Below are 16701 nucleotides of genomic sequence, written 5' to 3'. Positions count from 1 at the left end.
GACAACACGACAATCCCTGCCTGCTTTTGTTCTGACAGATCTTACTCTTGTGACTTGTAATGGTCATTTCCGAATTACATATGAGTGTTCAGATAGTTTTGATCAGACAGTGTATGGCTTATTATCTGGGAAAAAAACTACTGTGAGTTGAAGAACACTATCACTCTTAATGTGCTTTTTCTGTGTGGAGAGGTGTGGGAGGGGGCGGGGGAGGGAGAGAGCAGGAGAGAGTAGGGTAGGTGTCACGAGGGCGAGGAAGTCTGGAACACCGAAGCTGCAATAGAACGTAGTACATGTGTGGCTTAGAACCTGGAGAAAATGTGCTGTGTTGCTAAGACGGGCACCAGCTTCGCAAAGAGTGGAGTAGTGGCAGTTGGTGGTGGGAAGGAGATCAAATTTAAAGTAATCGCAAGCGCCCGATATTAGTGCCGAATATCTTTTATTATTATTACTTATTTAATCGATAGGCTAATTTGGAAGCATTCCCTGTGACATCTGAGTAGATGTTTAGTCGAATAGAACGAACAGAACTCTGTGAAACTTTCTAGGTTATCTGGCGCATTTACGTTTAAAAAAGTCATTAATTTTGCTATACACATTTTATACAGGCATCGGAATTTATAGACGACTGTTAGCGGATTCGTGTGAGGAAGTGACCGATAGCTAAGTGACCCGTAATCGTGGGCATATGATTATAAGAGTTTCCTCGAAAGTGGAAACACAGGGCCCCAACTCTGTACAGACGGTTAGAACATATCTGACTGACCTCCAATAAAAAATTAAGATCTCGTTATGAATCCTCAGAGAGTGCTTTTCAAACGGTTGCCATTGTATTTATAGAAGATAGTGCAGTAAACTTACAGTGAGATGGCATGCTCGACTATTCCATAATCTTAAAAAATACCGATCTGGATTCTTCGAAGGGATAGAACAGATGCGTAGAGATCATGTTCTCTCAGATCTCAGTTGGACAACTTCGTGTAGGCCGTTGTTCAGCTGTCTTATGTTTCTAACACTGCTATCCCTGTACATACGCTCCATCATTGAATTTTTTGTTGACAGTATTATCTCATTTAGAAGCAGCTAGAGCGTTCATTCAGTTAAAACTAGATGCAATAACGATTTACACCTGGATACTGCTTTCTTAAGCATTTTACTGAAAAGTCTGCACTGTTCAGCAGATTTCATTTTCAATAACTTTAAATGTGATGTATTTAGATTAGGCTCTACTGTGATTTTTATTGACATCGACTGAAACTAGAAGTTTACTCTCAATATTTATTTTATTTCCACTACATTCAGACGTTTAAACGTATCAACATCAAGTGAATTTATGTCAGTTAATATGACATGTACGTTTTGTGTGTACGACTTCTGGGTAACCTCTGGCGCTGTCTTCTAGCACAAAACCGAAACATTATTTTAGTCCATGGTCCAAGATTTTGTGGGTCCTAAACGCCTAGTGAAAATAAATTGTGACTGGTAACAATAAACTTATACTTTCATTTTCAGTAGGCTTCCAGAGAATTGGAAAACTTGAACAATAAACTCCAAGTCTTCTACTACAAGTTGAAAGTTTCCTTATTTTGTACATCAAGTCCTTGCATTTGTAAGTATTCTCTCTCAGAAATTAATTTTTCGTAGTTAATTAATTCTTTAGGTTCATACATAAATTTTCTAGTAAGCGTTCTGTAAAGTAGATGTTGACTCGTTCTGCTAGCAAATAGCTATCAGTCTCTTGGTCCCACGGAACATGAGAAATAAATAAACGAATTAAAGAATGCCAGCTGAATACGTTTACATTTGTCGCAATGTAGAAGGGCGTGAAAAACGTTAACTGCAAACCCTCATTACCATCAGGTATGCTTTGCACAAACAGAAGTGCACAAATCTTGATGCAGTACCGCAAAACAGATCAAAAAGTCACGGATAACTTTAGAAAAAAACGTCCCCACTAATAAGAAAGCAGAGAGTGTGCCACCGACAAGTACACCTCATTCTACAAGATTCTGCAAGATTCTGTTACAAAACTGTTCACAAGAAAGAGCGTTTCAGAATCTTAAACTTCAGACGTAATGTTCTATAGGTGAGACTGTGGCATCAGAAGTAATTGTTCCTTTTTTAAAACACTTGGAACTGGAACAGAACTCAGAGGGGACGGCACCACGGGGACGTTTTACAAGGCGAAAATTACCATCTTCCAAACAAATGGATCATATTTGTTAACTGGTTTATGCCAAACTCTTCATGCTGACCCTTTCGGCTTTGTAGCCTAATTTTTATACCACGTTGATACAGAAGAAACGAGTCTGTACAGATACACAGTCCGTTTAAAAAGTTCCGTGACCGATTTTATTACTGTCGTGTAAGCGACGTCAGCGCACTAATAACGATGGTACTTTGAACTACAACTGTAAACAACAGACGTGGTTTCGACCAGTCAGTTGTTAGCAATGGACCTCCTGCTATGATATGTCAGCGTTGCAGTGACACAAATCGCAATAAAGCAACATCTCTAAATCAAGGGTTCACGACATTCTCCAGAAAGTTTTGAAGAAAAGTATTTGCTATTTTTGTCCCGTAAATCTTGACTTCCGAAAAAAAAGAAAAAAAAAAACGTGCACGTCTGCTGTGATATTATGGTACAAATCGTTATTTAAATTTCTGGTTTATGATTTTATTATTGTTATTGTATTAATAGGTATTACAAACCATTTGTGTTATTTGTTTCATGTACGCCGGCAGAGACCTGGGGATAACGGACGGCTAAAGTTTGCGAGGCTTCAACATCACACATCACCACATACAAATAACATCTGGTCGACAGTCATCAACAGTATGAAGACGCAGAAGCGACACCAAATCTCCTGTGGCGATTGTCATGCGGTAACATGAAAAATGAATCACTACTGTACGTGATGTATGATTCTAAAATTGTATTTAGTCTCGTTTTCAGTCTTATATTGTACAGACACTCATGCTTCCCATCTTCTTTTACGGTTGCGAAACATGGACCCCTAAGGCAAGAGAAAAACAGCGGATTAACGCATTTGAGACTTGCAGCGCACAAAATGGACCGAAAGCAGAACTAATACATCCATTATTGAGCAACACAGTATCTGAAGGCGCCTTTCTTCTCGTGTCAGTCAAAAAATTCTCCAGTAATTTGGTCATATTGAGAGAAGAGATTGAGAAAATATAGAGAAAATAATTATCGAAGGAAAAATCGAGAGTCGAGAGGAAGAACAGCAGGTAGGTGCATAGATCAAATCAAGAAAATCTCCAGTCTACCTCTTCAGCAGACTCCGAGAGGGTCAGCATAAAAGATGGGACCGTTTTATTCATGGAATCACAAGGTCATGAGTGAACACGACTTATGATGATTGTACTGATATAAGTTTCTTGGCTTTTAATAGTTGACATTCCATTTCATTTTATTATGAGGCCAAGTACATACACAGAACACAACAGATAAATAGTGTTCACGTGTTTTTATTTTTAAACTGATCTACTGATTTATGAATGTCATTTAATTCCCATGCCTGAAAAGAGTTTTATTTGCTGCAATTAATGGAGAAACAATATTTGCTTGAATATTCCAATTGCAACTTTATTTAATTGAAAGTTATTATAAATGCAACATACATCCCTGACCAAAACTATTACTACGAATTACGGTAAATAAACTAAAGCATAGTGTGTATTTATCAGAGAAAAAGCTATTACCAAGCCTTCTGAACTGATGAAAAGTGTACATTACAGGAGACTAAATAACTCTGACTAAAATTTGACAAGAAAATTTTGTTTTTAGTGAAGCTTTTAAAACAAACTGGTCAAAGAAAACCATCATAACGACCGGGAGAGCGGTGTGCTGGCCACATGCCTCTCCTACCCGCATCCCCTTGGAGGATGACACGGCGGTCGGATGGTCCCGATGGGCAACTTGTGGCCTGCAGACGGAGTGGTTTTTTATTAAAACAGAGATTAACACTTCACTGATAGTCTTGAATGGTCTTGAATGTCTGGCTCAGACATTATCGCTGATTGTTAGGATAACGGCGATAAACAGTACAGATTAAGACGACTACTGATGGTTCTATTCAAAAGTTTCTTCCTTCCTACAGCGCTATGTACGTTCGAATGAACGTATGGTTAGAGAATACTGAAAGCAACTGAATTCCTCCGTTTGACACAACAATTCATAGGAGGAGTAATCTGATTCGCCATTTGGTTCAAATGGCTCTGAGTACTATGGGACTTAACTTCTGAGGTCATCAGTCCCCTAGAACTTAGAACTACTTAAACCTAACTAACCTAAGGACATCACACACATCCATGCCCGAGGCAGGATTCGAACCTGCGACCGTAGAGGTCGCGCGGTTCCAGACTGTATCGCCTAGAACCGCTCGGCCACTCCGGCCGACTCTGATTCGCCATTAAACTGTACTGTCGACATCGTACGTTCTTTGTAGCTTTATATAGGAGTCCACCCTTCGCCTTTAAGACGGCTTAAACACTGCCGGTGACACTTTCAGCGAGGTGTCTGCTATCTGTGGAGGAGTGGCAGCGTATTCTTCTCAAAGCCGTAACCACAGAAGGCACTCACGTTGGACTCAGGAGCATTCGACGTTCTAACTCATCCCAATGGTGCTGAACTGGGTTCACGCCGGAACTATGGGTAGAATAGCACATTTCAGGAATGTTATTGTCCACAAACTACTGCCTCACAGATACTGTTTTATGACACAGTGCGTTGTCATGCTGATACAATCACCATCTCTGAACTTTTCCTCTATTGCACGCAACACACAATGTTGTAAAATGTGTCACATCCTTCTGCACTTTCCATTATCTTAAGCGCAATAAAAATGGCTCTGAGCACTATGGGACTCAACTGCTGAGGTCATTAGTCCCCTAGAACTTAGAACTAGTTAAACCTAACTAACCTAAGGACATCACAAACATCCATGCCCGAGGCAGGATTCGAACCTGCGACCGTAGCGGTCTTGCGGTTCCAGACTGCAGTGCCTTTAACCGCACGGCCACTTCGGCCGGCAGCGCAATAAAGGTAGCACATCCTAGGCACGAAGAACACTCTCATACCGTAACACCACGTCCTCTGTACTTCACTATTGACACTACACGTTTTGGAAGGTAAAGTTATCCTGACATTCGCCATATCCGAACCCTTCCCATCGGATTACCAGAGGAGATTGCGCGATTCGTCATCCCAAACCACTCATTTCCAATCACCCACTGACGGGTGACGTCGCTCTTTACACGACATGAAACGTCGCTTAGAGTCGACTACAAAAGTGTGTGTGGCTTATGAGAGGCTGTTACACCATTGTTGTTAGCTCTTTTTAACGACCTTCCCAGGATTATTGTTCTAACTGTACTGCTGGTAGCACTCTGGAACTCCCAAGTGACTCCTTCCGCTGATTTGCATGCGATTTTGTTGTATCACCTTCGGCAACGTTGGACGGTTCCTGTCCGTCAGTACATCAAGTCTGAATGCTAGTAATTTATCTGTGGTTGTTCCTTCGCATTTCCACTTTATAATCACATCACCAACAGTCGACTTTGGCAGCTTTAGGAAGATGAAAATGTCACAGTCAGATCTGGTACTCGGATCACATCCAAACAATAGTGCGCTTTGAAAATCAGTGAGCTCTCCTGACTAGGACTGTTGATACATCGAAGGGAAAAGTATCGACGTATAGGGCTATAAAAATATCGGCTGCACACTGTAAATATACTGCCGGTTTTAAAGCTGTACGTTTAAGTATTGATTTATTATTAGACATCCTGCACATCAATAAGCTAGCAGCCTGCTTATACCCCTTAGAGCAAGAATTGAAACGAAAATGATGCACATTCACGTTTGGCGATGCTAACAATGGCCACTACATGTAAGTGGCACAATAAAAGGTGTCCCATGGATCCGTCGTCCGGTGTCGTCACATATCGGATTTGTCCGGAACGTGTCGACAACCCTGTTTTTTTCATTTCTGCCATCGCGATCAACTTCGCAGTAGTAACGTCAAAATTATGTGGTGAAGTTAAACGTTGCAGTTTCTATTGCTAGCGCCGAATGTCGATTGCGTCGGCATTACTCCTCACACGTCTTCTCCCACCGTAATGATCAATCTTGTCTTTAAGATTTTTGTTCATCATTTTTAGCAATTATATTTTTGAAGAATGCCGATGTAAAGAAATAGCACACTAGTTGCGTTAAAAATAGTTTTGTAATGCAAGTGGCATGCTATTTCTTCACATCCGACCTCTCGTTATTCCATTCACACAGCCACCTCCCAGTGCAATCTGACAACTTCTATTGTGCCACCTATACTTGCTTCACACAGTCAGAGAGAAAGACTGGACAAGATGATACTCCACAAAGTAGTATGACTCCTTCAGACAGTGAAAGTTAAATGTATGTTCTATTATAATTTCAAATATTTACCAAAAATTGCGAAAAAAATATGAAGTAAAAGTATGACCACTCGATATTGCCATTTGGATATCGATATGTCGCTCGCATAAATATCGCTAATATTTATCGATACACATGTTGGAGAGATGCCGATACATCGAGTTTTGTCAACAGGTCTACTTCTGACCTGGCCATCCTGCTGTTTCTGCTTCTCTACTGACAACACCGTATTCCCGCTTCCTTATAGACTGGCGGGTTTCCCTCTCGTGACATCTGGTGGCCAGTTCCGCATTACATGTAGGTGCCCGAATACTTTTGATCAGGTTGTTAGAGAAACAGAGAGAGAGCAGATAAGGAGGCAGGCTGATTTTACCTTGAACGGAAAAAAGAAAGGTGATCACTGTCCTGATAACACTGTTAGTTCTGTTGCAGATATTCTCATTTATAGAATTCTGCATTAAAATATACTTTACAGAAGCAAAACCGGGGATTCCACAACAAAAGTGGACATCAAAAACGATTTCATTTACCAAAAAGATTAAACGCTTTTTACTTGCTTTTCCGCCTTTTGTTAAGTTGATTCGTTTGGCATTATAATTTTTATCCTGAGTGTGGGCTGTGTAGCACAGGATTAACTAAAACGCCACGTTGCGGCAGTCCCTGAAGTTCGAGGCGTATTCACTATCACACAGCGAGGAGACATATTCTCCAGATCTCGTTAATATAACATTATCATTTCTTTGTTAGTCGGACCCGGTTATCTAGCACTAAAGCGTGGGCCTGAAAGCCGAGAGGCCCCAGGATCAAATCTCGGTCAGGCCAGGAAACTTTTCAGTTTGCGTTTAATCTCTCCTCTTCACGTCTTCAAGAATGCGAGGAGTCACCAGGAACGGCACGTAGTTCGGATTCCTCGTTAAACTGTAAGCCTTATTTCTCCATAACCAGGGTAAATTAGGAACACACAAGTCGCCGAAGTGTCGTCCTGCTGAAAAATTTGAACCCGGCGACAGAGCCACACGAAATTATTACTTTGTTCCGACACTCGCGTAACTGTGCAACCGGTTGCGCTCCGCCGGATGGAACCCTGCACTTTTATACAGAGGAGTTTGCGCCGTCGTAGCACAGAAGGCACAGCGCCGCACTTGTCAGGTGGCGAGTACTCACCCATGAGCGCGGCCATGTCCAGTGTGGCGTCGAGTCGCGTGGTGTGCAGCGGTCGACTAGGGGGCCGTGCGCGCCGCCACACTTTATGTCCTCGGGCTGCGACGCCTGGCGCCCCGACGTGCCAGCTGCCAGCGGCGCCCCTCCACCGTCCCAGCCAGGCGCCTTTGAAGGTTCCGCGCTCTCGCTTGGCTCCCGTGCTCAAAACACTGTCCAACTCACGTCCCTGCTGGCTCGAAGGAGTCTCAATGTTGTACTATCAAAAAATCTAAAACGAACACCCTAACTAACCTAAGGACATCACACACATCCATGCTCGAAGCAGGATTCGAACCTGCGATCGTAGCGGTCGCGCGGTTCCAGACTGTAGCGCCTAGAACCGCTCGGCCACCTCGGCCGGCTTACATGCTTCGTAATTCGAGCATTTGTCTCTACGTCTTCCAATCTTATTTTCCATCTTGGTTTTCCTAAATATTGTATATTATCCATCGGTCTCTATAGTTTATATCTGTCTTATTGAGAATTTTAAATGTCTTGCACGATTTTATATGCTCGAACGCTTTTTCAAAGCGGATAAATCCTGTGAAAGTGTCTCGACCTTTCTTTAGTCTTCCTAGCACTATTCAGTGCATGGTCCCATACGGACGACTTATTCACTTTTACACAGGTTGAGAACAGCATGTGATTATAACTACACGATTATGTGCATGATGATGTGCTTATAACGCTGTGCTTATGCCCAGATTATCCTGCACTATCTCATGCCATGAAAAGCCTATTGTAGCTACGACGAAGTTCTCCAACCGCGTATAGAGATGATCAAGGAAAAACAGGCGTCATCTTGGAAGACAGCGATACGTACCATTTCGAAATGTCGTCGTATTTGCTAAAGAGATGTCATCAGTAATGCAAGCTATATCAGGCACTGGCCTACCAAAGTTAGTTCCACATCCCGCAGATCTTATTCGCGATGAATGTTGAAACATGGAACGAGTCAATTGCACAAGAATTTGTGTGAGGTAGAAGCAAAGTCTGCGGCGTAAGCCCATGACTGGGCTATTGGCTTTACTGCAGGTTCACCATGGTGCGAGGATGCTGGAAGTTAGATTCACTACAGGAAAGTGTTCCAAATTTAAAGTTCCATTATTATATGCATCCAAGAATTTAGAAATTTCTCCTCTGTTAGTTAGTTATTAATATTATTTTTAAATGTGTAACGTTAAGAAGAGGTGGCATGGGCGTACCCAGCGAGGGGCGGGGGGGGGGGGGGCAGCTGCCCCCTCCCCCCCCCCAAGAAGATATTCGAACTCATTCGCGCAGATCCGGGAGTAATTTTTTCGTCTTCGGCACCTTACTGTCGGCAGGGAAGTTTATAGAAATAATTAATTTAGTGATAAGCAATCCGCTCTGCTTTTCGCAGGCATGTTACGTCGCCAAGGAACAGCGTATTCACTTGTAGGCAGTAAGGGATCATGACTATGTGAAGTTTCTAATGGACAACATCGTTTCTCCTACCATATTTAAATGTAAAATGCTTTTCTGCTCCTAAACTATTAATTTTTTAGTTACAGCTGACGCTAACTGTAGATTAATAACAGTTGACGTGCAGGTTATGACAAGCAGTAGATGGCGAGACATTTAGTGCAGGTGATTTATAAAATAATTTTTAGAACGTTCTACAAACCTAGCCATCACCGAAAAAACTACTGGGCACTTCAGTAAAAGCCCCATTAGGGCTGCCTGAAGCCCTTGCTCACTTGCATAATTTAATGAGTCCACTTTCTGGATTGTTACTAAGTGACGAAGAAAGATTATTTACCAAGAAATTATCGGCGGCTAGAGTGCTAGTGGAACGCACGTTCGGATTTTTTACGAGCAAGTTGGATATTCTACCAAAGAAAAAAAACTCCTTTAGAACACGAAGACATTGTTATTCAGTGCATCTCCTTCTTTCACAACATATTAATCGATAAAGGTAGACCCAAAATCTCCCTTCAGTTGAGCTTTTACCAGAACATAATCGAAAACAGCGCTTTGAAGCATGCTTTCAGAAGCAAACAGTGGAGCTTCAAGAAGGATGAGGAGCGGAGGAGAGGTGTTCAAAACCTGTTAAACGTCATTATTGCAAATTTACCTCAGGAATCGTTTATTGAATACTGTAACTACTGGGGCTATCATTTCTTTATTAAAATGATGAAATTTGTACGTAACTCAAATATGATAATATACCAAAATTTATGCGTTTCTTGTCTGTAGTATTTTTGGTAGTTATTTATTTTAATTTTTTGTACTTATACACTTCATTCTAAGCTTGGCACACCTGACCTCTGTCGTGGCAGTGTTTGTTTTCCTGATCCCACAACACGGGTTGTTGACGTACATATGGGACTTTCGATGTCCATCGCAAGAAATCGCATCCAACAATCGCACGAAACAAAACTCGGAGCTACCGTGCACCACAGATCTGCATCGCTCTGCCCAGCCCGCAGTCTAAACGGGCAGCTCGCCACGCTACTGTTGAAACCTAGCTGCTTCCCCCGCCCCCTTCCACCCTCGCTCATTACACTATTTCAGTTTCTATTTCATTGTCATGGCTCGGTTCGGCTCAACATCGCATTGTCCTGTATTTCATCGGGGGAGCAGTGTAAATTTAAACTAAGCTACTAATTTTTTTTATTGTTCTATGGAGTTATTGTAACAATCAAATTGACATCAGGATTTTTTCTAAAAAAACTTGAGGTTAGTTACATTACCTACTTCTTTGCTCGCGTTTTTTAGGAGGCAGGATGTTTAACTAAATTTTCTTTTTTGTGTGGATATTATTTTATTATACTGTAATCTGTGAAGCAATAATAGTGGTTATTAGTATTCGATGTTCTCTATACAAACTGCGATATGGTGCATAAACAAATTCATGCTATTTATGCTGGAACAGCTCCACTGACATGTTCAACGAATAATGTATAATGAAATGTGACTCGAAAGATCTTGAGAGTGTTACAACAGCAAATTACTTTCGTTTCAGACATAAATTGATTGTTGCCTGAATTAGAATTGTGTCTGCTTCGTGTTGCATTTACTAAAAGTCATAGGAGTGTAAATGATGTGAATATATTAACAAGTTCACAAATAACAACAATATCTCATGGCTCACGGCCAGGTGAAAGTAACTGAGAAATTTGCGGCAAATCCTAGAAGATTATTACTGAATTAAAAAGTTGTATTTTTAAACAAGTGCATTCTTATATTTAAAATGTTTATTGAAAGCAGTTTTTCACTAGTGTACTGTTTTATTTAATAAGAAATGCTGCATGTTTTCTCGGATTGTACAAGTGCATTCTTGTATTTAAAATGTTTATTAAAAGCAGTTTTCACTGGTTTACTGTTTTATTCAATAAGAAGTGCTGTATGTTGTCTGTCTCGAGTCCTTGTTTCCTGAGACTAGGATGACCTACCCCCCCCCCCCCCCCCCCCCTGTTCAGATCCTGGGTACGCCCTTGAGAGGTGGGATTATTTTTGACACTGCTAGAATGTATGGGCAGTTTTGTTTCAAACTTTAACAACATAACAATAATAATAACAATAATGAAAGCTTATTTGTGCAACAGTAGTTAAGGATATTAAGAAAATCATCATTTACTAGTTTCCCTGTAGATGCTTTCTTCGGTTTAACAATATGACTAATAAAATCTGCAAGAAGTGCTATTTCTGCCTCCTGATGCAAAACATTATGGATCAATAACGTAGAATAAAAAAATGTGACATGATCGATCGTGTGAAAAGCAGTACTCAAGACACTGGACCCACAATTAGAAGTAAGGTGGTTCCAATTCTCCTTGAGTCATCTAGATGAAGAGTTTCTGTGGTTTCTCTCAATTATTTAAGGAAAACAGTCAGGGCTATTTATTTGAAAATTTTGTGCTCCAAATCTAGTGATCTAGTCCTCAACGGGGCGTTAAACCACAAATTTCCTTCCTACCCCTGTTTGTTAATTAGGAACCAACGCAGACATCAAGTTTCCACACAAACTTAACTTCTCTAGTAGAATGTTATTGGCGCAGTAGTATGCCACATATGTTTAGTAAAAGACATCTCTGGTAATTACACTATCTGATCAAGAGTATCCAGACACGTGGTAGAGCATACAAATTTGGGATGTGTCCACCTTTATGACGGCTTGAACTCTACTGGGGACACTTTCATTGAAGGGTAGAATGTCTGTGGAGGTATGACATCCCATTCTTCCTCAAGAGCCGAAACAAGCAACGGACTTTGTACACTGAGGTCTGGAGCGAAGTCGACGTTCTGTCTCATCCCAAATGTGTTCCATTGGGTTGATGTCGGACCTCTGGGCAGGCCAGTCAATATCTGGATTATTATTGTCCACAAATCATCGGCTCACAGACGCTATCTTATAATAGGTTGAATTGTCTTGCGGACAGAAACATTGCATCCAAACTGTTTCTCAATTACACGCACTACACAATGCCATAAAATGTGTTAATACACTACTGGCCATTAAAATTGCTACACCAAGAAGAAATGCAGATGATAAACGGCTATTCATTGGACAAATATATTACACTAGAACTGACATGTGATTACATTTTCACGCAATTTGGGTGCATAGATCCTGACAAATCAGTACCCAGAACAACCACCTCTGGCCGTAATAACGTCCTTGATACGCCTGGGCATTGAGTCAAACAGAGCTTGGATGGCGTGTACAGGTACAGTTTCAACATGATACCACAATTCATCAAGAGTCGTGACTGGCGTATTGTGACGAGCCAGTTGCTAGGCCACCACTGACCAGACGTTTTCAATCGGTGAGAGATCTGGAGAATCTGCTGGCCAGGGCAGAATAGAACATTTTCTGTATCCAGAAAGGCCCGTACAGGACCTGCAACATGCGGTCGTACATTATCCTTCTGAAATGAAGGGTTTCGCAGGAATCGAATGAAGGGTAGAGCCACGGGCGTAACACTTCTGAAATGTAACGTCCACTGTTCAAAGTGCCGTCAATGCGAGCAAGAGATGGCCGACACGTGTAACCAATGGCACCCCATACCATCACGCTGGGTGATACGCCAGTATGGCGATGATGAATACACACTTCTAATGTGCGTTCACCGCGATGTCGCCAAACACGGATGCGTCCATCATGATGCTGTAAACAGAACCTGGATTCATCCGAAAAAATGACGGTATGCCATTCGTGCACCCAGGTTCGTCGTTGAGTACACCATCGCAGGCGCTCCTGTCTGTGATGCAGCGTCAAGGGTAACCGCAGCCACGGTCTCCGAGCTGATAGTCCATGCTGCTGCAAACGTCGTCGAACTGTTCGTGCAGATGGTTGTTGTCTTGCAAACGTCCCCATCTGTTGACTCAGGAATAGAGACGTGGCTGCGCGATCCGTTACAGCCACGCGGATAAGATGCCTGTCATCTCGACTGCTAGTGATACAAGGCCGTTGGGATCCAGCAAGGCGTTCCGTATTACTCTCCTGAACCCACCGATTCCATATTTTGGTAACAATCATTGGATCTCGACCAACACGAGCAGCACTGTCGCGATACGATAAACCGCAATCGGGATAGGCCACAATCCGACCTTTATCAAAGTCGGAAACGTGATGGTACGCATTTCTCCTCCTTACACGAGGCATCACAACAACGTTTCACCAGGCAACGCCGGTCAACTGCTGTTTGTGTATGAGAAATCGGTTGGAAACTTTCCTAATGTCAGCACGTTGTAGGTGTCGCCACCAGCGCCAACCTTGTGTGAATGCTCCGAAAAGCTAATCATTTGCATATCACAACATCTTCTTCCTGTCGGTTGAATTTCGCGTCTGTAGCGCGTCATCTTCGTGGTGTAGCAATTTTAATGGCCAGTAGTGCATCCTTCCGGGTATCAAGTTTTTCTTAAGTGCCAAAGAGGATCACACCCTAACTACCAAACTCACACGCAAATGACAACACTACCTCGTCTGTACTTCACTATTGGCACAACACATATTGAAAGCTAAAGTTTTCCAGGGATCATCTAAATCCAACCCATTCCATCGGATTACCGCGGGATCCAGCGTGATTCGTCACTCCAAACCACTCGTTTTCGGTGATCCACTGTCCAGTGGCGTCGTTTTTTACACCACATCAAGCGTCGCTTAGCACTAACGACAGAAACGTCTTACGGGCAGCTCGTCGATCATTGTACTCCATACTTTTCAACTCCTACGTTCAGTGATTGTGCTAGCTGGTCTGCTGTCAGCACTTCGGAACCCCCGAGTGATTCTGTCCGCTGATTTCATGTTATTTCTTACAACCAGATTCCGCACGCTCGATGGTCTGTGTCCGTCGCCGTATGAGGTCTTCATGGCCTTGGTTTAGCTGTGGTTGTTCTTCACGGTTCGTTTCACAGCCACATCACCAACAGTCGACAGGGATAGCTTTAAAAAGGCTGCAATGTCCCTGTGGGATTTCTTTCTCAGATGACATGCAATTACTAGTCCACGTTCGAAATTACTCAGCTCTCCTGACCGGGCCATTCCTCTACTGACACTACAATGCTATCTGCCTCCCTTTATACTGGTGGGTTCGCCACTGGTGATATTTGGTGGTCAATTGCTCAATACATAGGGGTGTCCGGATGGTTTTGATCAGATAGAGTACATTTTGCGGAATGACCACGACGCGATAATTACATAAACTCGGCCTCATCGAGAGCGGTAGCGACAGTCTTTTTTCTCATGTGCTACTGCCTCTGAACGCCTGTTTTCGGAATGCATTTAGCCGAATCTGCAGCACTAATGTTGATTGCGAGCTATAGCGCACGCACAGACTGTGTAATAGAGAAAACAGTACCTACGTAGGTCTATGGGGCACTGTCGTCACAACTTGCATGTCGTGGCAAAATATATCTGTGGAGGACACTTTTGCATCAAGGAACACGATTTTTAATAATAGTGAATCGAGCTTGTCACAGATAGGAGTAAACAGTTAAGTTAGAGGTAATGTTATGTGAAGGACTCAGCACATACACTGATGACCACATCGCACCGCGAGATTGAATACCGTTTGGTGGCGTTGTGGGCACGTGACGCGATAACGAAAGTGTATAAAAATGGTTCAAATGGCTCTGAGCACTATGGAACTTAACATCTGAGGTCATCAGTCCCCTAGACTTAGAACTACTTACACCTAACTAATCTAAGGACATCACACACATCCATACCCGAGGCAAGATTCGAACCTACGACCGTAGCAGCAGCGCGGTTCCGGACTGAAGCGCCTAGAACCGCTCGGTCACGAAAGTGTATAACCGGAGCAGATACGAATGTGGAATTATTCTAATGGTGATAAGGCCGACAAATGGAGAAATCCAATGACATAAACGACTGTGGCAGAGGGCAGATTATTATGGCCCAGTATCTGGAAACGATCATCCCATGAACGGCGAAGCTGGTCGGCTGTCTGCATGCTACTGGCGTGAGTGTTTCTGAAATGTGATTGAAACAACAAGTAGGCGATTTTGGTGTTGGATGCCCACACCTCATCACTGGTTTGACCGCTCTATTAAGCAGTACAGGCGCGATTTGTCGTTGACCTGAGAAATGAGTACAATGCTGGTGCAGGCACAAGTGTTCTGTGCACATTGTTGAACGTTGGTCTCTGCACAGACAACCCTTACGCTTTCCCGTGTTGACCAGACGACATCACCGTCTTCATTTGCAGTGGGCATTGAATCATCGATATGCGACTGTGGGTCAATGGAAACGTGACGCTTCATCGAATAAATTACATTTTTTGGTGTAGGTTGGTGGGTGACGGTATTATAGTACAGGGGACACCCGAGATTTCACGGAGCCTATGCTAATAGTCGGAGGTAGCGTTACAGCTGTGGACTAGTGAACATTATTGCGCACACCAGTGCCCTTTCATCTTGGTGTTTTCCCCGACGACGATGGCACCTTCCAGCAAGATACCTGTCCGCGTTACAAGGACAGAATCTTGCTATAGTGATTTGAGCAACGTGATAGTGAATCCACGTCCATGGTTCAAATGGCTCTGAGCACTATGGGACTTAACATCTGAGGTCATCAGTCCCCTAGAACTTAGAACTACTTAAACCTGACTAACCTAAGAACAACACACACTTTCATGCCCGAGGAAGGATTCAAACCTGCGACCGTAGCGATCGCGCGGTTCCAGACTGAAGTGCCTAGAACCGCTCGGCCACACAGCCGGCCCACGTCCATGTCGTGGCCACCAAGGTCGCATTTTCTGAGTCTGATGGAATACACCTGGAATGTTATCAGACACCAGTTCCGCGCCCACAAACGCGTAGTTGACGGGAAATGTCTGATTTGTACTTAGATGTCTGGTGCCACATACCTCCTGAAACGCGCGCATCTCGTGGTCGTGCGGTAGCGTTCTCGCTTCCCACGCCCGGGTTCCCGGGTTCGATTCCCGGCGGGGTCAGGGATTTTCTCTGCCTCGTGATGGCTGGGTGTTGTGTGATGTCCTTAGGTTAGTTAGGTTTAAGTAGTTCTAAGTTCTAGGGGACTGATGACCATAGATGTTAAGTCCCATAGTGCTCAGAGCCATTTTGAACCTCCTGAAACCTACGGAAGACTTGTACAATCCATGCTACGCTGTATCGCTGCCGCATTGCGCTCCATGGATTGACCGGCATGCTATTAAACAGGTGGTCATAATGTTTTGGCTGATCATTGTGTGTGTGTGTGTGTGTGTGTGTGTGTGTAGATTTTGACCGGTCCCCTCATAAAAATAATGTCAAAGCACCGGGAATAGTAAAACTAAAACTGTCTTAGGCAAGGATTCATGACACACTTAATTAAAATGTCAGCGCTGGTCTCATTGCCGTAAAACGAAGTAAAGCTGCTGAAATCACTTCGATCTGCCTGCCAGTTTCAAGAAATAGAACTGACAACAATAATGAATCAGGAGCTATCCTGTCAGGTATTCGTATCAGAATATTTGCTCGTCATTTACGTCAGACACATGTAGCACTCAGGAAACTTAGTAGGGTAACGGCGGGTAGTATGTGTCGGCGGGTGGTAAGGGCTACTTGGTTTTTTTTGG

General features: G+C 43.0%; 1 protein-coding gene and 1 non-coding gene across 2 annotated transcripts in view; one reads left to right on the top strand and one right to left on the bottom strand.

Moving 5' to 3' along the window:
• LOC126191351 (uncharacterized) overlaps positions 1–7654 on the bottom strand; it is a 102211-nt gene extending 94557 nt beyond the window's left edge. The window contains exon 1 of the mRNA XM_049932228.1: positions 7601–7654. Coding sequence (XP_049788185.1) covers positions 7601–7616 — 16 coding nt within the window. The 5' untranslated portion in view covers positions 7617–7654. The remainder of the gene's footprint in view (positions 1–7600) is intronic.
• Positions 1154–1216, top strand: LOC126097401 (small nucleolar RNA SNORD77). The gene has a single exon (XR_007522108.1). It is a non-coding gene; the product is annotated as a small nucleolar RNA SNORD77 (small nucleolar RNA).
• Positions 7655–16701: the final 9047 nt, after the last annotated feature.

The sequence above is a fragment of the Schistocerca cancellata genome, chromosome 1 (genome assembly GCF_023864275.1).
Source record: "Schistocerca cancellata isolate TAMUIC-IGC-003103 chromosome 1, iqSchCanc2.1, whole genome shotgun sequence".
Lineage (NCBI taxonomy): Eukaryota > Metazoa > Arthropoda > Insecta > Orthoptera > Acrididae > Schistocerca > Schistocerca cancellata.
The sequence above is the reverse complement of the archived record's forward strand: the minus strand, read 5'-3'. Positions and strand labels throughout refer to the sequence as shown.